We start from the raw sequence: 26,529 nt of genomic DNA on the forward strand, positions 1-26,529 counted from the left end.
TGATAGACAAGAATATTTATGTTAATGTGAGTTTTGATCTAATTCCATTGAAACAAAGGAAATACTAGTATTGGCTTCTCTGTGTTCGGTGTCTTCCTTCCTAATTTTGACTGGTGAAATAGATCACACACTTCCCTAGTTAGATGTCTTAAGTTGAATAAACAGGATAAGTCTCTTTCCTAATCATTGATTATATGAAAATACTCAGGATTGTTCAACAAATCAATTTTGCATGAAATAGAATGCTTTTCATAATGGTCATGAAAGCACTTTTGGCATGAATGCTCTCATAAATATTTATTCATGCCTGCATTTACTTTGCTTTTGCTCTGGGAGAAAAAACCTCTCACACTGAAGTGAATTCAATTTGATGAAAAAATAGACAAGAAGAGAGAACACGTCAGGTAAATGCGTAGTTTCTGATGCAAGGGAGCAGATGAACATTTCCGGGCTCTGTTTGTACATACTATCTCTCTAATTGCAGTCAACCTCTTGTTTTATATAAAATACATATGAGTCTATTAAAGATCTATTGACCATTGAGACCAAGATATGTTTCTGTATTGCCGTGGATATTACACATGGTAGCAGGGCTATCTCAAAAGTTATGTCTCCTGCTGTATTATGTGGGCCCACAGTGCCAGAGGTGGATGTTGGCAGTATGGCAGTAGGGGTGGAACCTTCCCACCAAAATTCCGTTCCACATCATTGCTGCGTGGCAGACGGCAGTGGAGGGGCAGTTTGACAAAATGCCATCTGACATGGCAAGGTGTCTGAAGCCAAGGTGAGGAATTAAATTCTTCCATGTGGAAAAAATGGCACCCACTGACTTTCATCGATGCCTGCTGAGAATTTATGAAGACCAAACAGTGGATATGAGCACAGTGAGGTGTTTCAGCAGTGAAAACAGTGATGTGAGAGATTAGTCTTATTATGGATGGCTGTGTGGATTTTAATGAGTGTGGCATGCAGGCTTCTTGCTCATTACTCTTGCTGTATATATAAAAAGGAAGCTGTTAATTGCAAACAGATCAGTTGATGGTTAATAACTTCCTGTTCTACAATTTGAAATTACTGTCTTTCAAAATGTTATTATCTCCTTAAAAACATAGAATTGCTTATGTTTTTAAGTATTGCAACACTAGAATGTTTGAAGCAGACACGTAGGTGTGTATATGACGGATGCATGCAGTATATGTAAAGGGACTGAAAATCAAGCCAGCTGCTAGGATTTCCATTTTTCAAGAGGAGTTACACCTTTGATCCTCTCCTAGTCAGAACTCTTCTGCTCTTCTGTAGTTTTCTATAGATCATATGTAGTATGTATTCTCTGAGATAAAGTATTTGTTGAACATGTGAAGAGTCACTGAATTGAATTTCAGTGGAGTAGCTAACTTCTATTCAAATACACTGGTATGTGTTGAGACACTCAGAGTTAAGATGCTGGTGTTTGATGAGGTCTTTTTTTAAATGTCTGTTTTGCAAAGCTGTGCAAACACACTGCTTTTGTTATTCCGGGCCAAGTCTTCAGCCTGGAGTAAATAAATAACATTAGAAGAGTTACATTTAGAAAATTTTGAAGTAAGTAATGTAGCAGTGTTGCTTTACGCCAACAGAAAATGCTGTTCATTTGTTTGCTTGTATTTAAGAAACTGGCAAGAATTAGAGGAAAAAAAGAATATCTTTCAAAGCACTAGTGATTTCCTTTTCCACATTACCATTTCATATCCTGACTAGCATAAAGAAGGGCATTGCTGATTCTAAACCTCTTACCAGACCTTGGGAAAACAAAGTTTCTTGACTTCAGTTCAACAGTTTTAAGTGTTCATGAAGGGGTTTCACAGATGTTGCTTATTTCTCTAAGCCACCCCAGGAGTAAGCAGTGCCACTCTTTTTCTACTTGTCTTGAGAAAAGTATAACATTTTTGAAGGAGTAGAGGAAGACTTTCAGTGTTGCAATCACCACCCAATGTAGAATTGAACCATGGAACAATAAAATAATTGAAAGATAGAAAAGAGTGGAGGGAAGAAATTGAGCTGTTATGGAGTCAGGAGAGAAAAAGGGAGGGAAGTATCTGGCTGATAGTTTATTACACTATCTTTAGTAGAAGAGAGAATAAAACAAAAAAGAACTTGGCTGTGGGCAATATAGCCTTTCTCACCTACTCAATGACATAAAGTGCCCAGAACAAAAATACATTCTGGCAAAGAAGATAATGTCATGTGGAAGCCTGAAGTGTTTTAGCTTTGCTGGTGGGAGTTGAGAGAGGGTGAACAGATTGTTCAGGATTAAACTAACTGATGCTAAAAGAATTTGATATTGTATACCTGATAATAATCATCATTCAAAGCTTAGAAGTATCTTGAGAATACTGTTCACCATATAATACAATTTTTTGTTTTTGTTTGGTTTTATAAACATATTTTTTTTGTAGTTGACCACTTGCCTAGGCCAACTTGTTCCTCATCAGAGCTGTAGAACCATTCAGACACATCTTAGGATTAGATAGGGGTAATTGTAGCATCACCCAATTCCTATCCCCGAAGTTAGCATTATGTTTTTAACCTAGAATTAGTTTATAAATACTGATTATTGGAATTAATATGCCATTTGTTGTTGATGGAACTGTTGGTTCTTTCATGTACCATTGAACACTGAACTTGTTAAAATATATCTCATCTATTTTTTTTTCCTAAAAAAGATTTTTCAAGCAAGCAGACATTGTAATAACAATAAAAATCTTTCTTTGTGAATTCAGATTAGGTTAGTTTAAAAGACTGGATTTTTGCTTTCACAAAGAGTTGGATTTCTTGGCATGTGGCACCTGGTATATCGACACTGCTAATGGAGCAGTTGCATGCTGCTTCTAAACAAGCGGACATGTTTGCACGATTATGGCTTATTTTACATTGCAGGTGTAAAGATGATGCAATATCCTCCAGAAAACAAGGTTTGTACCTTATTTAGCCGAGCATGTATGTATGTGTTTGTTCTTAGTACTGATGATATTTCATTAGGAACCTCAGAGTCCCTGAGGCTATCAGCCTTTGTCGTCATTGTCATCACTGGACTGAGTAAAACTGTAAAAGAAACTAATTGCCTCAAGGTCGAACAAAATGGAATGAGGAAGAACTTTTCTATATTTCCTAATAGTGCTCAGTGCTTGCTTTTAGGATCCAGATCTCCTTAGTCCCTGCCTGCACCTCCCACAGTAATCATTTTCTATATTTGCTTAATTAAAACATCCCACAGTTTGGCCTTTCAGGTAAGCTCTGCTTTGTACTAATGGTCATTTCCAGGGATATGCTTTTTAATACACTAAAAAACAGTGTGGCTTTCAGCACTTGTTCACTGGGATGTGTGCAGGGTTCTATAATGTCAAACAGTTCCCCTAAATGTAATATGTATTGTAATATTTACTTATTTAGCTTCACAGAGAGTAACTTTGGAACATGTACATTTATTATTTATTGACGTTTGTGCCCTGTTTGCATCCAGGATGACTGAGCTCAACACCTGTTCTTGATTAAAGTGAACATTTGGTATTTTACAGATAATTGTGAGACATTAACTTATTGTCCTCTGGGCCTATCAGGCAAATTGGAACCAAACTCCCTGTGAGTATAGTAAGACGTGTTTCAGTGCTGGGTGCAATTCTAATAACACCTTTGGCATTGTACTTCAGGTTTTCTCTGCTGTATGCAAGCAAAAGTACCAGTAGCTTCCATGCTATATCCTGGGACCAGAAAGGAAAAAAGTGATATGAATGTTTCCAGCACAGAAGAACAAAATGGCAAACTTGAAAGCTCTGCTATTGTTAAACTTAATCCTTTCCTTACTCTGAAAATCTGAATTTGTAATCATTCTTCTGTCTGATAAATAGGTTTGTCTTACAGCAAAGGAATGAATTCAGGGAGGGTGAATGTATATAACAAGTGGCCAGGATATTGAGAGCTTTTTTCCCTGATAGATTTTCTAGAAAGTTAAGTTGGTTCATAGGAGAAAAGCAACATAAAATCACAGGATGGCAGCTACGTACTGCGAGAAGCCCCACAATGTTTTGTCTTCTTTTGTCCTATAGCAAGGTGCATGAACTCAGTGTTATTATTATTGTTGTTATTATTATGAAGTGTGACCACTAGCTCAGCTCTGATTAACATAACCAATATTCACTCCTTTGAATTTGTACTGCTTAGTTCATGGCTGCAGTTATGTTAACTAAAGAAGAGAAGGACTGCAATTTTTTGTTTCTTGTTCACCTCTGTAACAGCATTTCCTAGAAATCCAAGTCTGTGAGGACATAACCTAACAAATTACTGTTAGCAGTTCTGTTAGCTGCAGGATTTGGTTTCTTTGTGCTCCAGCTAATCTATATGTATCCAAAGAAAGTTTTTTTGTAAAAAAAAAAAAAAAAAAAAAAAAAAAAAAGAAAAGCAGAAAAAAGAATGCTTTTTCTTCAGGCACTGGCATGGTTTTCATTCCTTAGGATGTGTTAAAACATTTGAGTATCAGAAGCACAGAAGCATAGCAGTACAGTTCCAAATATCAGAAAGATGGAAAAGTTTCAATTGCAATGCCAAATTGTGCTAGTTCTACTAAATGATCTCTCGTACACAAATAATGTGTGTGATGTACCAGTTGTGTTTATGCACTTCCTCTGAAACTGTGATAAGGTGGGAAAAAATTATTTTTAACCAGATAGTTTAAAAACATATCCCACGTAACACCATAACATACTCTATAGCTAACCCTCACAAGCAGATAGCTTATCCATAGCTGTAACTCCTCCTACAAACATTTGAATATTAAGAAGCTACATAATTTTAGCTTTGCTTATGCTCTGCATTTGTTTCATTGGTTCTACTAAGTTCTGCCAGGTCTGTTTATTTTTCTTAACTGTAGCTTTTTTCTATGCCAGGTATCATTAGCCGCCAGGAGGCAGAAGAGCTTCTGATGAATAAATCTGAAGGAACGTTCCTGGTGCGAGTCAGTGAGAAAATCTGGGGCTATGCGTTGTCTTACCGCCAACAAAGTGGGTTCAAACACTTCCTGGTTGATGCTTCAGGGGATTTCTACAGCTTCTTGGGGGTAGATCCAAACCGACATGCAACACTGACAGATCTTATTGATTTTCACAAGGTAACACTTGCTAGGTAGAGATCAATGGCTGAGTGGAGAGGATTAATAATTTAAAGAGTAACGATGTAATTTGAAGCCGCACTAGAGAAAAGAAGTGAGGATAGCAAGGAAAAGAATATGTGTGTGTATATATTCTAGAGTAAGCCTTGCTTTAACATTTATAGTTGGTATCTTTTGTTGCAGTGAATCAGAAAGCTGTTCCCCTTCTTTCAAATCTATAGCTTATGTTTGTGTTTCCTTATGAGCAGTCTTATGCAACATATACTTTGATAGGCTAAAAGCGACTAATAAGGGCTGACAGAACTAACACTTTTTGAGCCTCCTTGCTTTATGAAATTGCATGGGAAATACCACAGAAAAGGTCTTTCAATGAAATTTCAATGCTTTTCAGCCTTTGATGTGAGAACTGTAATGTGCAAAAGCAGAGAAGAGCACTGCAGGAAAGAAAGGAACATGGAGGTTTTTTGTTTTAAGGATGTGCGAAGAATCGTTCCTTACCAAACTTCATGAGTAAACATTCCTTACCAAACCAACTTCATGAGAGTAATTTACTTGAGGTCTTTGTCGAGTTTAGATAGGTTTGAGTTACTTTGCCTCTAACACGTGTTTCCTGTTTACCAGACAAAGACTAAATGGAAGCGCTGTTTCTGGTAGTGCAGGCTGTTTTCATCACCTTATTTCTTTCTCCATCCTTTTCATCAGTTTTAATTCTACTTTCCTCCCTTACTAATGCTTTCAATATCTCTTCAACCACTTTTCTATTTTTCTATCCCTCTTCTTTTTTCATCTTTTTACCACTTGTCATTTTTTCATTCATACTTCAAACTAATTCTATCATTTCTTTCTTCCTTCCATTCACAGCATTTAATATGTCAAATATTCAATCTCATAGACACTAAGCAGGTATTATTTTTCTTCTAATTTCCCTCCCCTTCTAAATCTTTATTTCACTTAGTTTGCAACTTCTCTTCAGTCAAACCTGTGTGCTATTTCTTCCAGCTGTAATCCTTAAATTACAACTATTATTAGCAGTACAGCATACTGTAAGTCAGTTCTGAATTTTATTGGTTTAACAAAATGAAGCTGAGTTTCTCAGTATTTATGTTTCATCGAGGAAGAGGAATTAGAGTGTGATATGTTTCATAGAAACATAGATGGTCATCAAGGGCAGAAAATCCCAAACTCATTCAGGTTGACTGAAAATGATTTATTCTGTTTTTGTTAAGACTTTTCTCATCCTATAGGCAGTCTGTACTAGAAACCTAAGTATTTACAGACAGCAGTAAAGTACTTTTTGGAAGTAGAATAACTTTTAGTTTAGAAGTTTAAAGTTGTTTTAGATATCCCCTGATAATAGTTATTAGTTCTCCCTGTATTAAGCCTATCAGAGTAACTCCTTCACTTTTTATGTTACCACACAGTTCTCTTATAAGTGTCTAGCTTAACAACTACTTTAAAACTGCTCCCTTTGACAATCAGTTCTGTAGGCTTATTATCTCTTCTCTCATCTGGTTTTCTCAGAAGCTTCTCTGCCTACCCATCCTGGTGATGTACATTGTCAAGTGCCCCACAGCCTGTTGGTAACTGGCTATGCCATTTAGATTTCTCCAAATCAAAAACCTAGCTATAATAGGTTTATAGCTATTGCTTTATTTTCTGGAGAAACTGCTGCTTCTTTACTGTTTTAGCCACAAGTACTACGGCTTCTTAGCTCCAAAGATACCAAAATTTATTGAAGGTTCCTTTTTCAATCAAAATAAGCAAGGCTGGCATAACTAGTCTTTCAGTTGTTTGCACTTATTCAATAACAACTGTTTCATTTCAATTAAAAAAATTAATAAGAAGAGATCACTCTGCTGGTTGTTAGTGGGAAGAACAAATGTCTTAGAAAAGAAAATGTTAATGTCCAGTTTCAGTTATTTGCACCTGTTATTACTGTTCAGCAAGCAGTAATAAATATATCCTACATAATTGCTAAATCCTTGTATTTACTTTCTTGTAACTTTCTCAGAAGTATTTAATTTCAGTAATGCATTTTCTGAACTTGGCATGATAAGTGACTGGGATGGAACCACATTTTGGACTTTGTGTGTGTTCTGAAGGAACCAGGCATCAAATTTCCACTGCATTTTAATGGAAACTGGATGTCTTTTGAAAAATTTAGTCCTAAAACTTGGATCAAATTTTATGCCGTTGCATTCAGTAGCAGCGCAGCAGTTTAAGATATATCTCTATATCTTAAACTTATGCAATAACAAAAATGAATTACTGTTACTCTAGAATTAATACAAAGACTGTGCTCTTAACTTTTTTAGTAATTTATTATTATTATTCATTTTAGTAATCAGTAACTAGAATTACAGATTTACCATGTGAGTATTAAATTGATAAGAAGAAATGCTATTTTTAAAGATTATCTTTGCCTTAGCAAGTTTACTATCTTTCGCTTCTTGGCCAGAAAGCTTTTGCATATAAGCACTCTACATTGAGCACTTGCTCACTCTACCTGGGAGAACTTCCAGCATCATAGTGACTGTGGAAGTAGAACAGTAGGACTGGTATGTCTGTTAAATTAATCACTGAGAACAATGCTTCTATAGCTGTTTTTCTTATCATAGCAACTTAGAGATGTGTCAAATCACAGCATTTTTTGTGCATCAGCTGTTTGATACCGCTATTTGATACTATCACAAGTAACCACTGACATAAATACAAAGTAAAGCAAGAAAAAAATACATAGTTGATGAGGATCCCTTTGCTGATTGTTACTTATTTTTATCAAGTATGCTTTGTTGCTGATTACCAATCCACTGATTTTATTTTGTTTTAATGCTCTCAGCTTCTTTCCTTAGAAGACAGGGAAAGATGTCTATGAATTATACTCCAATTGTTTTTATCTTTCTAGGAAGAAATCATCACATCCTCAGGTGGGGAGCTGCTACTGGAGCCATGTGGACAGCAGAAGAATCCTCCAGACTACAGCCCTTTATTTGAGTAACCAGGACTTATAGGAATGTGTTCTGGATAGCTGCAGTAATAATAGATAGCCACAGAAGTAAACACTGAGAAGTAATTAACAGACTTTCTAAGCCACTGGTCTTGTGGCCAAAGAGTATCCTCAATAGAAGACCCCAAACATTTCTGTTTCACATGTGATTTATCAACTTTATGCATATTGCTAGCATTTTAAAGATGAAAAATTTCTGATAGATTACAAATGAGGACTGTTTCCAGACATTTTAAAAAGGTTGTGGCCAATTGTACTGAAAGCTAAGTTGCTGTCTTAATTTTCTTGACATTTAAGATTAAAAGTGCAAAATCATGTACTTTTAACAGATTGAAGTGTAGATGGTTGTTGAACATTGGATAAGGTACCAATATTGTTGAACAAGCTCTTTTTTCCAAAGCAAAATTTGACAGTTTCTACTAATGATCTCTTCACTCAGTTTTGCACTTCTAAAAACAAGATGCAGTCTTAAAATGTCCTTTTTCAGCTTGTGATTGCTCAAATGTTTAGATATAGCTGGAGTCTTGCTATCATGCTTTTCAATACTGACTGACAAAGTTCACTGCTGCTGAGACTGTCAGAACAGTCATTCTATTTCTGTTTACAACTACGTGTAGTTGAGCTGCTTAGGAGGGATTTTTCCTCCTGTACAGCAAACAATCAGTTTAGAATAAACTTGTTATTCTAATAACCACTATTTGATTTGTAGCAGCAACCACAACGCATACTGACCTTGTCATCTTTAGTTTTTTTCTTATGTGCAAGATGCATGCTGGGGATTCCTTTGTTTACTTTGCTATAGTACTAAATATCTTCCTTTGCTGAGCCATATGTGGTTTCTGTAACACCTCATAACAAATCAAATCAGAAAATGCAGTAAATAAGCAATGGCTATTAGCTGGAGCTGTTCTTAGTGCGCAGTTCCCAGATGAGACTACTGGGCTTTTCTTAGCTGCTGGTTTTCAGAGATAGAACACTCTTAACGGCAGTTGATATCTTGAGATACAAAGTGACTTGGAAGCTGGATAAAGGGCCAAGATACCCAAGATGTCTTGGATTTTTTTTCAAGTATATTCCTCTGTAGATCACCAGGATCTGGACCCTCAAAATAGAATATACCTCTGCAATTCTGAATGTAGATTTAATTAACTCCTCTAGTACAATCTATGATCTCTGTTAAATGAGAAGCCTGGTATGTTTGATCTGGGACCACAGTGCACCTGTGGACACTAATCCATCTACCAGAACAGCACAGTGGTGATTCACTGTGCATTTCAAATATGGGCACTATCAATGCCATCACAGTAAGCTGCCTTCCCCTCTGCCCTCAAATGAAACATTCAGCAAGAACCATCCATCCCCCCCAAAAGCTCCTATGTCTAGTAGCTCCTTTCTCAGAGAAACTGTCTCCTCTTGCTCCCTATATACAGACATCTCAAGAAGCACTTAAGTCTGAGTTTATTCACATATGCATGTTTTGTCACAGATAAACTGGACTACTATTTTACAGGACAGGGGAAAGAGACCTTTTAAAGTCAGGAAGTGTAATATTTAATATGTAATATTTATTCATACTTACCTCTGAGGTCTGATGGCAGCTAACGGTAGAACTAAGGGTCCAAAGACAGCACTAAGTAATGGAGCCAGATATCTTTGCAGCCAGATATCTTTGCAGACTGGTATTTTACCTTTATGAACTATTAAAAAAAAACATAAAATGACTTATTTTAGGACAGATTGCTGAGCATGCTGGAAAATAATATGTGCAATTTCCAGACATTTTTGAGGATTACTTGACTCATTGTACATGAGTTTGGAAATGTGTAAAGACAGAATATTGTAGAAAGGAATTCACATTCATAGAGGTGGTTGAGAATAGTTCAATTTATTTCTAATTACACAGTTCTCAGCAAGCTTCATTTATTTATTTATTTACTTACTTACTTATTGCAGGGATAAGAAGATTTGGAGATATAGCTATCTTACATGTCCTGTTCTGATGTAGTTAACATCATAAGAGCATCATCATTTTCACTTTGGACTACATTTATTCATGTTAATTTTTCTGCCAATTCCATCCATTTCTCAGTCTCATTTTACCTGGCTTTTAAATAAATTTATTTTAAGTTCCTCTGCAAATGAAATTGCTGTCTGGAAAGTTCAATTTCATCCAAGAAGTTTATTATGCTAATAAATGTTGGAATTCTCAAAGAAAGGAATTGCTTTTTTTTTGTTTGTTTTGTTTTGTTTTTAATATTTTCCGTAGCCTCATAGAAATAGTGGAAAACAACCAACCAGCTCATACAGCATCAGCAGAGAAAAACTCGACAGAATATAACCATAAGCAGCAGCTGCAGCAGCAATGAAATAGAGTGGAACTTAACATAAATTTCAAAGGTAACAAAAGGGAGATTATAGCATGGTGAAATTAAGAACAGAAACTTTCCTCAGTAGAGATGTGCAGTTGCTGTTAATACACTGAGAGGCTGTGGGGAAAAGAACAAGCTGGGAGATGATTCCTAAACAACAAAAAAAAAGTGTCTTTTTGCCCTCCAGAAATTAAATGGGCTGTGAAAAGTTATGAATTTAGTAGGAAGAAGAAAAAGTAGTGAAGAGGTAAACACAGAAAATTAAGAGAATAAAAAAATAGGAAAAAATGTGCTTATCACATTGTTTTGGAAGCATTTTGGATATTTGCTGTCCTTGGACAATGACTAGACACTGCTACCTCTGCTTTAAGGGTTGCCCTTTTTCTCTGTGGGCCTCAGAGCTTTCAGCGACAAGGTGAGTTTGAGCTCCATCTACCTTTCACAAGAGTTGGCCTGGTCCATTTCACAGCCTTGAATGCTGTATCTGTTCTACATCTACATTAACTGTTTTCTGAAGCTGTTCATCTCTGTATACAAAATTATTTTCGGCACTGTAGTTTCATTGTTTAGAATGGGCAGCTTTATTCTATTATTCAGTGACCTTCAAGCCTTGCTTTCTGATCTGTTTTTCTAGCAGTAGCTACTATTGGGTCATAAGAGGTAGGTGTTATGTATTTTCATTATGAAGTGTCCAGGCAATTTTTTTTTTGTCACTGAGACCACTGGGAATATGATGAGAGACCTACTATAGTAATTCTGTTTTACAGGGAAAAATGCTACCACAAAAAGGAAAAAAAATTAAACATTTTTCTTTACATGTTTCATAGCAATAAAAAAAAAAAAGCGTGCAAGTTCCCAAGCTTATTTGTACGTATCTTTGAAAAAGCAGCTTCTGAGGATGTATTCTTTCTTCTTCTTAGATCCAGAGATGCATTTTTTTCTTCCTAATTTTGTTTTAATCTGTTGTTTGTGCATACATAGACATTTCCTGTTTACTATTGATATCCCCTCTAAAGAAGAGCAAAAATCAAGCAAAGGAATTGACAGTAGTCATGAATGAGATTTTCAAGACTTCTCAAAGAATGTAGATGGCAGTCTATTATCTCTTATAATTACTGTAATGAAATAACTGTCTAGTAGGAGTATTTGCATATTATTACTTGTTTAAAGGCATATCCAAGCCAGCTATTAAGTTCAGAATCCTTCCTGTGCTGAGTATTGAAAAAAGATAGCTCCTGCCTCAACAGATATCTACTTAAGAATGGGAGCTAGAGCAGATATTAGCTTCAGACTTACTGAGTAGAAACAGTTTCTAAACACCATGAATTCAGAGTGAGAATTTCCACTGATTTCAATGGCTTTTAATCAAATCCATAAAACCTGTTTCTCTGCTGAAGTGAACCAAGGTTAATACACTGGCTACAGTGAAACAATTCAGTTTTCAGAACTGTTTGTTTCTGTTCATTCTTCTAAGTCCCCACAAGCCTGGCTGCAGAGTGTTAATGGAGTTTCACCATGTTTTGCTACAGTCGATTCTTCTCTTTACTTAATGCAACAAAACAAACTTTATCTTACTGCAAACTGCCCTTTTTATCTTGAGATAGTTTTTTTCTCTTTCTTTCTGTGTGTGAATTTATTTGCACCATTTACAAGTTTGAGTCTGTTTTTCAATCATTTTCAAGGACTGGCTTTCTTTTCTGTCTTATTATGCCTTTGCCTTAAGATTTCTTTTTCCATTCTCGAGAGAATGGGGTTAGTGACCTCTGTGAAGTAATAATGTGTCCCTGACTGGGCTATCAGTTGCAGAATGATGTGTTTGCACTTGACCAGGTGTTTGATTTGTGTTTCCTGAGATGAATCTTCTGACATACTGTCTGATGATAATGATACTTAATTGATTTTTATAGCTAATTTCTTGCCATGCAAGTGCTGCATGAAACCTCTTCAAATATTTGTTTACTGCTAGCAATTAGTCCTGTAGCTTGTACATTTACATTATGACCCATAGCTAATGCAAATTTTCTACTAGGCTGGAGCCTTCAGTGAATTTTGTTTCTGCTCTCTTCAAATTTCTTCCAGTAGTTTTAAATTTAAGGTAACATAGTTTTATAATATCTTTATTAAATATTGATATTTGATTTTTCTTATGAAGAATAAATAAGTTCTAAAGAGACTTGACATTTATTTTTTTGACTTTGTCCTTTTGATCTGTGTGCAAAGAAAAAACTTAGTATATTAAAGTCTCCTTCAAATTTTTGCTGCCATTTCTTCCCTGTTCTGTTTTAATGAAAATTCTGTAGAGAGGAAGGTCATGCATACGCGAACAATTGAGAGAATAAGAAAGAAAAGAAGCTAGGACTGTCTTTATTTCACAGAATTTTTCACAGGAAAGACACAGTGTTTTACCTCCTTACCATTTGGAGGATCTAAGGAGAGACTTATTGGCACTACTTTTCTACAACAGGAAAATACTCATACAGTATATACATCATGTGAGTAACTCCTGAATGGAGTGTTACTGTATGAGTATCCTTAGGTACACCGAGAGAGGTACAGAGCAGTATATAGAAAGAGTAAGTGAAGATCTAGATCAAGAGTATTGTAAAGACAGTTTGTGTATAGAGCTAGGAGTGTTTACATATTCTTGTTCAGTAGAAGTTCTTTTAAACATCATTAATGCTCAAGCCATGTGAACATATGAGCACTATTAATGATCTTCCTGTTATTTCCAAAAAATCCTGGAATCTAGATTGCCTGAAAGGGAAATTGGAATTACTTCTCCCAGACAAGTTAATATGCATTACTATATGGTATTTGGGGCAGAGCATTTTTAGATTTATTGTACATAACTGCTGGAATATGAGAATGTAGGAGAATAAACACTACTCACCACATAAAGCATAATGAAATTTTGTCATTTTTATAGCACTTGAAATTCAACAAGGAATAAAGCTGTCCCAGGTTAGACTCCTCTCTTGTAGGAAATGCTGTCCATGTCATAAAAAACCTGAAACTCATCTAGGAGATTAAACTTAATAATAGACTTAAATAATACAACAAATCATTTCAGTGGCCTATGCGAAACATTGCAGCACTCTTAGTAAGATAACCTATTGTGCTTTCTTCTTAGCTCTCAAACCCCTCTTGTTTGTCATAGCAGTCTAACTTCATGGAAGATGTATTAAAGTATGTGTTATGTTATCATTTTTTACTATTAATATTTTATCTTAGAATGTCCAAGAAAAAATATAATCTGAGAGCAGTGACTGAATGCATACATTTCTGGACTGTTTGACAGTATTTTGCTACCTTGTCAGTCCTGTATTCGCAGCATTCTGGTTGATGTTTTGAATTTCAGTGTGCTTAGGTGCTGCATGGCAACCTATGTACATTAAAAAAAAAAAAAACAAAAAACAAAACACACCAAACAAAACAAAAAAAAAAAAAAAAGAAAAAAAAAAGAAAATAAGAAAATAACAAGCCTTTAAGTGCTGTGCATGTAACTAAACTGTTCTGTGGGTCCAAAATTTTCACCCAGTTCCAATGCTGAGTAACCACAACATCCACTGGAATTCATGTGGCAATTCTTAAAATCACCCTTCATTTTTCCCTGGAAGAAATGGGGTTTTAAAGCCTTTCGTTTGCATTTTTAAATGTAGAAGTGTCCTATTTTCAAATTGCAAAACTTTTTAAAAATGCAGCAGCGTTTTTCTGATAAATAGCTTTAAAGTATTATGAAGAGTATGCAAAAGTTTATTTCAAACTTTTTCTGTATTTTAATAAGTTCTAAAAGAAAATGTGCTGCATAAGGCACTGAAGTCAATACAGATATTCAGTGTTGTTGACATTTGATTAGTTATCCATCTGCTCTATATTTTCCTTTTAAGGGGGAATGTAAATACCCCGTGAATAGCTATTCAGAACTTCAAGCCCATTAAGTAATCTGAGTTGACAACTGAAGTGTGTATCTGAAGGTTTAAATTAGACCTCAGGTAATGTTTTCTCCAGAAAAATCACGATAGGAAGTAGACAACCCTTAAAAAAAAAAAAGAATATTGATCACAGTTTTGAACATTTTGTATTATATACTTGGTTCTTTTCAGTAAAATTTCAATTTGTGCTCAGCTATATATTCTGAGTGCTGAAAAATGATTAATTTAAGAAACGATAAATAATACACTGGAAATTAAACATACTATTCCTGTTTCTTTGAAAACGGACATTTCTATATATACTGTGGTTAAGTAAAAGGCTAAGCTTATTAATGAACTTTCTGCAGGAAAAAGATCTAATTTTCTAAGTTGTCATTGTGACAAATCACAGCTGCACTCTTCTCCTGGATGGAAGGTTCCAATTAAGAAATATGAATTTCTGACTACACATTCAAATGCTAAAACTTTTGCAATGAACATGTTGCATGCAAATAAGAAATATTAAAAGTAAATAAATAAAATCCACCTAAAAGAGATAATTTGTTTTTTTTTTTTTTTACATGCAGGGTACATTGGAATTTCTTGACTGCAATTTTGCATGTAATTTTTATTGATACACATGGTAAATATAGATGTGCATCCTACAGAATAACCATTGTCATATAGGAAAAATGAATAGCTTGACCTTCAGTGTTCCATCTTAAACTGAGCTGGAAATGTTGATTTCAGAGTTCCAGGTCAGGATGGTATCAGATTCTCTGTCAAAGATCCTTGGTTACTTAAGGATATGTGGGATTATCAGAGAATGAAAAAATGTTTGAAACCTTGAAATTTTTTCCACGATAGGAAAAAAACTGTATACTTCTATCCCCCAGCCTTACATAACCGCCAGTTTACAAAGGTCTAAAAGGAGACTTTATGCAACTGCTGCAGCCACCTTTTTCCTATTGGTGAGCAGTTTGCACAGTTTGTTGAAGTCAATGAGAAACAAATGGGTAATAAGTATTTCACAGCTAGGTCATTTTTTATTTATTCTGTTCTACAGCACCACACAGAGAGTCATGAAGTGCTAACCTAGCTGTTCTTAGAACTTGTTCAAAATCCAATGGACTAAAAATATTCTGTCTGCTAAGCGTACAGTCAAGGTGATTTGAAAAGGCTTGGATGCTTTTACTTTGGGCCACAGGCTGCAGATAAATTAAGAAGCATCAGGGCTTTTTTTTAATTTAAATCTTTCTTCTTCTCCTCCAGCTCTATTAATAATGAACCAAATTCACAACTATCAATGAGAAGCCTGCTTGCTGGTTAATGCTCTGTGTGTGATATGGTGTCTGCATCTCCCCACGGTGCTAAAATTCATTTCAAGTTACACTTTAGTAATTGATGATCACTTGCCATATCTCTTTATAAAGCTTTTTTATCAATGTCTTCGGTGGTTCATTTTCTATCAGCAGCAAATCAATGAAATTTTAATGGAACAGAGTTCCCTACTTGAGGCTGAATTAATGTTGCTTTGCCTATTTAAGTATGAAGTGAAGTTTTCAGAGTCGGGAAGGATAACTGTTTCTCGGATTTTCTTTTTCTTTGGTAACATTGTTTCTGCACAATGCACGTCCTTGTGATCAGCTGTAACAAAGATTGCATGAGCGAGCTTGGTTTAACAGTAGCAATGTGCTGTGAGAGACAAGGGCAAGAGTTGGTAGCGGATCCACAATCACAAGCGTAATGGCGCGGAGATGAGCATACAGCAGTGCTTAGGGGGAGCTGAGGAAGAAAGCCTTAATTGGTTTTAAAATCTCCGCGTGGTGCAGTAATTAAGCGCGCACAGGGAAGTGGAAGGTGGTGGAAGGAGTTCCCTGCTTCCAAGGAGCTAAAGCAAGGTGGCAGTAGCCAGGATGGCAGCCCGGGGCCCTCAGCAGCAGCCACCTCCTGCAGCCCTCTGGAGGCGCGGCGGCGCCCTCAGAAGGGCGGGAGCGCCCCTTCCCGCGCGCTGCCGGCACCTGGGCTTCAAGGAGGCCTCAAATAAAGGAGGTTTATTTTGGCTTTATATCCCCTGAAGAGGACTTACGAGGGGTTGTGCAGCGAAGAAATGGGAGAGGACCGTAAGGAGGTGTGGTGCCATGCTTCCCCCCAGAGCTGAAGGAAGGAGCCCCTTTCGGTGAGGTGCATTTGTTACTCTCGGATTAGCTTCCTACCACAGCCAGGAGATCTGTGCTGGTGTTTAGGAAACCTATTGCCTGCTGCTTGAAACAAGAAAACCCACGTGTTGTGTGTTTGTTTTAACTGCTTGATGGGGATTTGTTCAAGTCTGAACCTTATTGAGCTGGCATTTCTTTAAGCGCTTACCATTCTGTAGCGACTGCTGTTGTTGCATGCCTGATAAAATACAGTCGCTATGAGTTCTGTAACATTTGCAGATACGACTGACAAAGCATTGAAGAGAATTTTTGAAGTCAGTTTCTAACCAAGGGAGGCAAGGAAATAATTTGTCATTGTTGACAACAGGAAAATGAATAAATATTGCAATAGATACATGTCTACTCAATGAATTTATATTAGTGTCAGAACAATGTCCTGTCTCAGGAAGGCTAGCAGACCGTTGTTATTAACTTCCTTGATGAAGATCTTTCATTTCAGGCTGTGAATTTGTGGTGTGACATCTCTAACTTCTTTATAGTTTTGCTTGTAGTCTTCTACTTCCTAAAGAAGTATGCAAGTTATTACATTATGCTGTTTTAAAATATTAAGTGGTCACAATTTTCATATTTGCTTGTTCTGAGCTGGGCTCATAAATTCACCTTTTTGCGCCAACATAATAGTGACTAAGCTGAAAAGTCTCAGATACTCTATGTAACTTAATGCATACAGTAGTTATCTGTCACAGTGGAAAAGTTAAGATTCAGTGTAGCCGGAAAGGCTTGGAAAATGTGGAGCCTATGTTGAGTCACACAAAGCTTTGGCATTCCTTGTTAACTTATTTATACATACATCATGAGAGTTCCTCATAAATGGTAATTGTAAAGCTATAAAGGGGGCAAGTGGATCATATTTTCTGGAAGAATTTAACAGCTAATTATAGCAAAGCAACCTATGAACTGTTTCAGTGTCCCTGTTCAATTGTTTAGTTTTCTGACTCCAGGATCCTCTGGTTCCCTTCAAAGACCAATGTCTTCCCCTTCTTAAGTTTTCTGCTTTTTATCTTTATCCTCTCCCTTTCCCTCCCCTCCCCCACATTCTTTTTTTTTTTTTTTTCTCACTCTCTTTATTTTTTTCTTCTTTTTTTCATTTTTTTTTTCTCACTGGTTAGAAAGCCAGCAGCTTGTAGTCACTTGAGTGCACCATTAAGATGTGCTTGTAACATTCCTTTGCCAACCATACCTGAATTGTCTCAAACTGTTTATTATAGAAAAAGGAGGGAAGAAAAATGCTTAGGCAAGTGATTTAATTAAACAAAGAAAAGCAATTTCAGGCAAGCTCAATTCTTTTTATTTTTTTTAAACTGAATGGCACCAGAACTCTTGAAAATTTAAGGAAACCTCAGTGTCTCCTCTTTGCTATCCTCTTAGGCTCTCATAAGCTTTTGATTCTTACAAGTTTTGAGCTGAGTGCTAGAATAATGCTCTTCTAGTGCTTACCTGACACAAAACTCCAGGAAATCTATGTGAGACTGCTTTTTATCTTAATTTTCCAATGTATTAAGTGTCTGATGGAAGAAGATACATAAAGAATGAGAAACAAGATCTTTCTATGAATAAATCTGAGGACCCCAGACCTGAATTTCTTAAAAAAATTTTTCAGAGGATTGTCTGAATACTTGTGCTTCATATAAAATCTTCCAAACATTTTAAGAACAGCCAATCTGTATGAAATTGTCCTTATTTATTTTCTAATCTATCCAACTACTTTGGATGATAAGTTCTCTAATAACTCTTCAGAGTACATCAAAATGTCATTTTGTGCAGAATGCCTGCTCTCCTCCCTCTGGATCCTAGCTTAGAAACGAATGCTGTATCATAGGAGATCATTTTGGATTACAGAACAACGTCTCAAAATGTCAGCAGTAAATATTGAGCTAATTCCTCATTATCAATAAAACAACATTGATACTCGATAAAAAGCCATCCATCTGTAATACTTTCAAGTTCCTATCCTAACAAACCTTTTGGCAAGTAGCAATTCCCCAGCATCAAACAGGTTTAATGCAAAAATGTCTGTTTTTTTTTTTCCTAAAGAACTCAAGAGAAGGTTTTATAACCTTGTCCCACCATCCCCTGGTGGACAAGGGACTTGGATTTTATCACTGTTTTAAATGAAACCATTTAAGGATATTATTAATTCTTTAATTCCTCTTCTCTAATCATTGTAAGAAATAAAAAAGGAAAAATTTTAATATCTGTTCAGAAACCATTTTAATAAGAATATGTTACTCTTTATAAAATTATTTTTGTGCACTGAATACTGACTTGAATGTCGCTAAATTAATCTTGTTGAGAATGTAAGTCTCTGACTTCTTTCCTTATTTGTTTACACACCTATCTTAAAAGCTTGCTTTCTTGTGTGAAGTAAAAGAATCAGCATTCTAATGTTACTTGTGTGGAAACTGTAATGCAATAGGTGTGAAGCTATTATTTTTTCCAAGCATATCAACTTTAAAATTCTCGTTGATTGCACTGGTAGAGAATTAGATATGAGGAACGTAGAAAGAAGGTCAGTGGAAAAAAATGCAATGAAATCTTATACCCTCATAAAAAATGTGATGATGTTCAAGACAGTGAATGTGGTGATAAGCGTTGGTATTGGGTTGAAGACTGCAAGATTTTTCATCTCCATTACTGGGCTTACAGCAACCATGTTACTGTACTTTTCACCTTGTTTCTGTAGGTTTTAAAGGTGAGACAATTAATTTGACTCTGTTTTTGACTTACCTCCAGAGGTTTCCTGACTTAGATAGCTGTGTACTGGAATTCTGTCATATAAGACAGTTGATCTTATATTAACTTCTATATGCCATCAGCTTGAACTGAACTATCCTTGAACAAATGACTCACAAGGGCTGGTCTAGATTGCCAGCTGCTAACCAGTCAATCATACATGAAGTGTTAGGAGAGCTCGTAAAAGATATCTCACAAAAAGTTAAGTTTACTAAGCAATAAGTGGATCTGTAATTTTTTTTTTCCCAAGAGAATAACAATGAAAATTATCTTCAAAAATGCATCTGCTGCACCTCAGGTATTGCTGCTGTCAAGCATTCTTCAGTAGCATGCAATACTAGACCTTCAAATAAAGATGTTTTTGAAAGGAAAAAGCTCTCTATTTTTTAAAATCAAACTTGGCTAGCTTTGACTTCCAGAAATGATTCAGTAAAACATACTGTCACAAATATATGTCAAAGTCATTGTCAAATACCAAACTATTTTAAAACCAGATTGATGAATAGTAGTAGCTCAACTTCAAACATGTTCTTTTTTTGTAGTGTTATTACTCATATGCTTGTGACCTCTAGTTAACTTTATTAGAGCCTGGAATGCCTGCACAGACTTTCTTTGTCATACTTCTCGTTCTCAAAAGTATTTTATGATCCTTCCTCCAGCTTCTTTCTCCTTCTAAACTGCTCATCATGGGCAATTATTGAGCAATCGGGATGTTGACAGCTAGCGGATTGTGACTGGGCAGCTGTCACTGCAGCAGGAGTTGTGTGCACAGCACAACTGAATCTTGAAGTGCTTTCTAGCAGGAGTACAGATTGTAATGGTACATACTGCAGTAGCATGCCTCATTTAACACCTGAGAAAAATTGGAAACAGCTGGAGCTGAATTTTCTTGAACAACTCCATCCAAAAGGGAGACAGAGAATGCGAGCTCCAGAGAATAATCTGGACAAACTTCAACATGCAGAAAGCAGGATGTTGATATAAAATAATAATAATAATGGGACTGTAAGGTTAGATGGTCACAACAGCCCATGCAAAATAAAAACAAATTAATGTAATCAAACCCTTTCATATTCTATGCCTTGGGTATTACAATGTTAAAGAATGTAATGCTTAGCTTCAATTCATCTGCTACAGAGGATTTTAGAGAGTTTTCTTCCTTTGGCATTCTCTATTTCTCTTGTTCTACCAAATAAAAGTTCAGTCCTATTCAGAAGACCAGCACACAGATAGCTCAGATCTTAAGTACTGTTTAAAACCCCCTGAGTGCTGCAAAAGAGGACATAGTATACGGTGGGAACTGTTTGCACAGCCTGTAGAATTAACATTTGCTTGTGGACTGGGGATAAAAGTTCAAAAAAAAGTTTGCTTCATGATGGTCTGCATTCCACTGGAGGTTCCCTGCAGCCATAAGTTAATGGTGGAATAACTTCAAGCCAGGGAGTAAATAATGTAATGCAAACTGCTAGGTGACAATTGTTCTCCTTACTGTGAGGAGATTGTAATGTTACACAGCAAATTTGTGGTAATGTTTGTGCTGCCCAAGGAAGAGGGAAACCTCATTAAAACAGATATAAAAAGAAGGACTTGAAAAAACTGACTACATCAAAAGTTCAACTCACCTAACTCGCTTTTGAACCTGGTGTGCAGAATGTGAAAATAGGAGTGTAGTCTGCGCAGTTTTATTCAGACATATGTGAATGACCTCTTGTACTCTGCGTATTCATAACAGCAAGCAAAATATTTGTCCTGTATTCAGAGTGCTGAAGGCAGCAAGGATAATGCTGAGTCAGATACATAAATCCTGAAACAAGTGAGTCAGATCTGTCAGATTTGACACTGCAAATCATTAAGCAAAGCGCATTATTTGTGATGCTTAGTGTGATGATCACTTGTATGCTAGAACCAGAGAACTTCTGATGGGCTAAATGTCGGTGAAGGAAGAAAGGGGAAAGAGATCTTGCCAGAGTTGTTCCATTTTACTATCAACACTTTGTTTTTTAATGTGCATTAATATGCTACTTGGTTTTGTTCAGCTTGCAGAATTCAGCAGTGATACTCTCAAATCTCTGTTACCAGATTTCCTGTAAGCTTTAGCCTTCCGAAAAATGTTTGTGTGACAGTTTGTATCAAAGTGTTCACTCACTTGGACAAGGCTCTTGAATTGGGATTGTCCTGCTCACACAGATCCAGTACTTTTGTAAGCTGCCACTTCTAAACTGGTATTTTATTGAACCAGGCTGACCGGTGAACTTTTTCTCCACTTGTTTATGGTATAATAGATCTTTCCAGTAACTGTAGTGTCCAAAACTCCTTGCTGGCTTTATTTTATGATCGTATAAGGGAAGGGATCCCCTGCTGCAATATTCAGTCAAAATTTGTCAAGTCTGCATAACTCAATACGTAATTAGAGTAGTTTTGACAAACATAATTAGGTAGGTTTTCATTCTGTTTTTGTCTGGACATTTACAATTTAACACCTGTCAGAGTTTGGCAGACAAATGACTGAAAATGTTTCAGATAGTGCTGAAGCTGGAACAGGTACAGTAAGACCTCCTTAGCTGGTGTGTCACTGGGAAAGGTCTGAGTACTGAAATGTCAATGAATTCATTTTCTTTTTTCTCTTCTACTATGGGAGACAAGTAGATAGCACATTATTTTAAAATAAATATTTTAACAATATTTGGTACTTCGTTGTGCATGTGGTGTTCTGTCTTTGAAACTGAAGTCAGAGGATAATAGAAAAATTGACTTGTTTTGTAGATTGAGCATCCTTTTATGAGCTAGAGTGATTACACTCTCTTCCAAGAAGTATAAGAGCAGAGAGGGCTGCTCTTGGCAGGCAACATTCTGCAGTTCATATGATTTGTATCTCAGAATGTATTTCAAAAATGGTCTTTGGTCAGGAACACACCACAGCCCAGCTTTTCAAATGTGATGAGTTGTTTTGCATTGTCTTGTTTTGTTAGTTGAGAGCATTTTGTAAGATTTTTATTTGCTAGTGTTTTGCAGAACAGATTGTTTCAGAGGAACTCAGGTGAATAATTGAGGTATCTAAAATCATCAGTTGCATTTGAACAATCTTTCTTTCAGCAAATCCTGATTAGAGCTTGGAAGGGAAATTAAAATCCAGAATATGAGTATCAACAGGAATGCTCAGGTGATGGCCTCAATTCTGATGGATAATTTTTATGTATGTAAATATGGCACACAAATGAAAATTCATAGGCCAGCTTAATCAAATAGATGATTTTTGAGAGAGCCTGGCTCCTGTCTGGCTCACCACCATCTTTTTGAGAAGATAGAGGGATGTGTTGCCAAAATAGTAAATTCTGCTCCTGGTCCAAGAATGCATATGGAAGAAGCTGTTTATATAGCATCAGAGATGCATTTGCCCACAAAATAAATGCTAAGAAATATATCAGACCTATTTGCTGCCTTAGTCTCAACTGGTTGTGGAACAACTGGAGAATAACTGTGCCTAGAGCTGTTGGTATGCAGTGAGAGGGATGATGAGCCCTGTTCTGCCCACCACTTCATTAGTGTATTTATTGGCAAATACAAATTTAGGATCTCTCCTCATTCTGTCTCCCATTAGTCTGGGAATTCCATAGGAAGCACTAGTGCAATATAGAGAGACCTACAGACTGAGAAGTGGAAAGAAAATCAATCCCTGCTAGAAAATCACTAGGTGTTAATTCATCCTGGAGTCAGGCTAAAGTTCCTGTCTGTTTTTCATGATTTGCTGCTTCTGCTTCTCCTCTGCTACATTATCACTGCAAAGAGGTCTCCTTTCAACTATGTAAGCTTTAAAGGGCTGCTGATAATTTTTAATGGAATACTTTCTTTTAAGTCTAAGTGGGACAGAAAATATTATTTATTTCAATACTGCAGATTCATGTCACTGTTTGAACATTCCATTAAAAATTTGGAAGAGAGAAGAGTTTCATAATTCTGACTATTGAAAATTGTCATGAGGATCATTGAGAGGAGTGACCAGCAGGGCAAAGGAGGTGATTTTACCCTTTTCCCTCTGCCCTTTTGAGTCCCCATCTTGAGTATTGCATCCAGACCTAAGGATCTCAGCACAGAAAGGATGCGGAGCTATTGGGTTGGGTCCAGAGGAGAGCTACAAAGATGATCAATGGGCTGAAGCACCTCTTATATGAAGAAGGTTGCAGGAGCTGGGATCATTTAGATTGGAGAAGAGACTTCATTGCACTACTTCATTGTAGTACTTCAAGGGAACTTATAAGCAAGGTGAGGACTGATGTTTTTACGTGGTCTGATAGCGATAGGACAAATTGGTGATGGCTTTAAACTAAAAAAAGGGAGGTATAGGTTAGATGTCAGGAAGAAATTTTTACTTAGAGGGTGGTGAGGCACAGGCGTGGGCTGCCCACAGTTGCTGTGGGTGTCCCATACCTGGGCAGTCTGATCTGGTGGGTGGCAACCTTTCCCACAGCAGGTGGCTGGAACTAGATGATCTTTGAGGTCCAGCCTTAGCAATTCTATGGCTTTATGATTCTGTGAGAGCTGCCTTAATACTTGAATTTCAATCTCTGTTACCAAGTTGCTGCTTTAACAATCATCAGACTTTTGAGTATTTGGGATAAAAGCTTCCTCCTTTCTCTTCCATTTCTTCAATTCAGAGAAGCTGAATGTGAGTAATCTAACTTCTAGCTTTCTAGCAGAGCAGTTAAAATAAATAGATTTGTTGTTTATGGATTTTCTTTTTCTTTTTCTTTTTCTTTTTCTTTTTCTTTTTTTCTTTTTCTTTTTCTTTTTCTTTTTCTTTTTCTTTTTCTTTTTCTTTTTCTTTTTCTTTTTCTTTTTCTTTTTCTTTTTCTTTTTCTTTTTCTTTTTCTTTTTCTTTTTCTTTTTCTTTTTCTTTTTCTTTTTCTTTTTCTTTTTCTTTTTCTTTTTCTTTTTCTTTTTCTTTTTCTTTTTCTTTTTCTTTTTCTTTTTCTTTTTCTTTTTCTTTTTCTTTTTCTTTTTCTTTTTCTTTTTCTTTTTCTTTTTCTTTTTCTTTTTCTTTTTCTTTTTCTTTTTCTTTTTCTTTTTCTTTCTTTCTTTATTTTCTTTTCCATGAGCTATTTTGACTTTTTCTTCCACAACTGGAGAATGGTTGGCAATAGAGGGAGAAGAAAGTGCATCTATCTTGAATTATTAAGATTTATCATGTGATCAGAAGGCAGGTGTAATTAGAGGGATGGGGAAAATACAAAGCAATCTTTAATTTGGGGAATGTGTCTTTGTGATACAGCACAGTGCTATGAAAGCTTAATTACAGAAATAATAGCTTTAATAGTATAGTCTTATTAGTCATATTTACCAAATAAGAATGGCACTGTGTTTCCTAAATACCATTAGAGACCAGTTACTGATAATATTGACATTTCCATAAGTAATCAACATTACAAAGTGACTTTTTTTTTCCTTCCCCTTTGGTAAGTAATCAAATATGGCCAAACTGTCAGCAGCACTTGATTTCATGGATCTCAGATGTATAATATGAAGTACATTATGAATCACGGTCTGTGATGTCTAGTGAGTACTTTTGTGGATGGCTGTTTGATTTGTTTGTTTACTACATTCACCTAAAAAACACTGCACAGATTTAAGCTATTAATTTTGACTAGCAGAAAATGGTTGAGTTGTTATTCAAACTCTTTACATGGCTAAGAAGAAAAGCTTTAAAAAAATAGTGAATAAGCTTCATAAGCTTCTTATGGACAGAACTTCTATTCAGTAGTGACATATATATTAATCACTGAAAGATTTCTATTCCCTATCATTGTCCCTGTAAAGCCGCATGAGTGGCTATGATCTTCACAGTTTAAAGGTTCAAGAGAATGTAGACTCCCTACAGAAAGAAGGTAACAAATACAATTTAAGCACTTCAAGGACTGTCTGGGCTTTTTATTGACTGCAAAACTGCAAATACCAATATTTTTCAGTACTTCATTTCATAAAGGACACAAAACTATGCATCTAAGTAATAGAAATGTAACATTAGAGACCTCTTTATCTAGCTCATCTCCTTTAAAGGATATAGGATTAATAGCAGATGTTCATCTTTCATTTTCTAAGCGGTAAGAACTTCCCTGCCTGTTCTGATGACAAACACAGAAAGCCTCTGAATTAGATATGTTTTTTGTTATTTACCAGAGTGTTTTTACCAACCTTGATGTTACAAAGCATGTTGTTTGTCATGTTACCTGAAGGGTTTCTCTTTTCTAGAGGAAATTCCTGCAGAATTCCTGCAGCTTTTTTCTTTGTTCTCTTTAGGACTCTATAGTTTGCTTCTGTCTGCTCTAAGCATACTGTCCAAGCTGCAGTCAGTGTTCTGGCTGAGCTCTCACCAGGAACACATTAAGCAAACCGATTTACTCCATTTCAGATTTACAGCTAGTACAGTTCTGAATAATTGTCCTGTATTTTTGCCTCTTACTTAGTTTTAATCTTGACAGCCAGATTCTCTCCTGACGTATACTGATTGTTGTTTTCCCTATGAATTGTGCTCTTTATTTATCCTTATGGACACATTTATAAGACGTAAATGTCGTATGGACATTTCTCCTTCTTATGCACTGATCTTAAATGAATTAATCTTCTTGAATTTAAACCATTTCTAACTCACCAGGATAATTTCAAATTTGTTCCTTTCCTCCAGAATGCAATGTGATGCAATGATTGCATTATTTATTTCATTACTCAAATAATTTAGAGAGCTTATGACTAAAACAGTTTAAGAAAAGACAAAGGAAGTAAAGAACATTTTCAAGTCATTCCTCAGGAAGACATTACTTAAATCTCTTACTCTGATAACAAGAAATAAACAGTTAATTACTGAAATTTTGATATTCTGCAAGTTCTTTCAGTTTATTGTACTTTTTACTTTACCAAATGCCTCACAAATGCCAAAGTTTGTTATGTCTGTTGATAAAATGTGTTCATTAAGTCAGGTAGAAAGCTTGCTCTAGTCAGATATTTTTGATAAAAACTATGCATCATGAAGGGGATTACCTTACTATCACTATGTTCAGAACATGCAGCACCTCAACAGGTTTCAAAAAAGACTGTGGTCTGTGATTCTTGGGTATTCCTTTAATCTCTTAAAAATTGGTACCGTTCACCCCTTCCTCAT

At 35.9% G+C, this 26,529-nt stretch overlaps 2 protein-coding genes across 2 annotated transcripts in view; both read left to right on the forward strand.

The window, feature by feature from the left end:
* SH2D4B (SH2 domain containing 4B) overlaps window positions 1-8,138 on the forward strand; it is a 63,033-nt gene extending 54,895 nt beyond the window's left edge. Inside the window, exons 7-8 of the mRNA XM_065746349.1 lie at window positions 4,920-5,140; window positions 8,046-8,138. Of these exons, the coding sequence (XP_065602421.1) occupies window positions 4,920-5,140; window positions 8,046-8,138 (314 nt within the window). The remainder of the gene's footprint in view (window positions 1-4,919; window positions 5,141-8,045) is intronic.
* TSPAN14 (tetraspanin 14) overlaps window positions 1-26,529 on the forward strand; it is a 197,389-nt gene that overhangs the window by 149,033 nt on the left and 21,827 nt on the right. The window lies entirely within an intron of this gene.

Source organism: Cyrtonyx montezumae, unplaced genomic scaffold (genome assembly GCF_038088225.1).
Source record: "Cyrtonyx montezumae isolate F1298 unplaced genomic scaffold, pur_monq_1.0 scaffold_4, whole genome shotgun sequence".
NCBI lineage: Eukaryota > Metazoa > Chordata > Aves > Galliformes > Odontophoridae > Cyrtonyx > Cyrtonyx montezumae.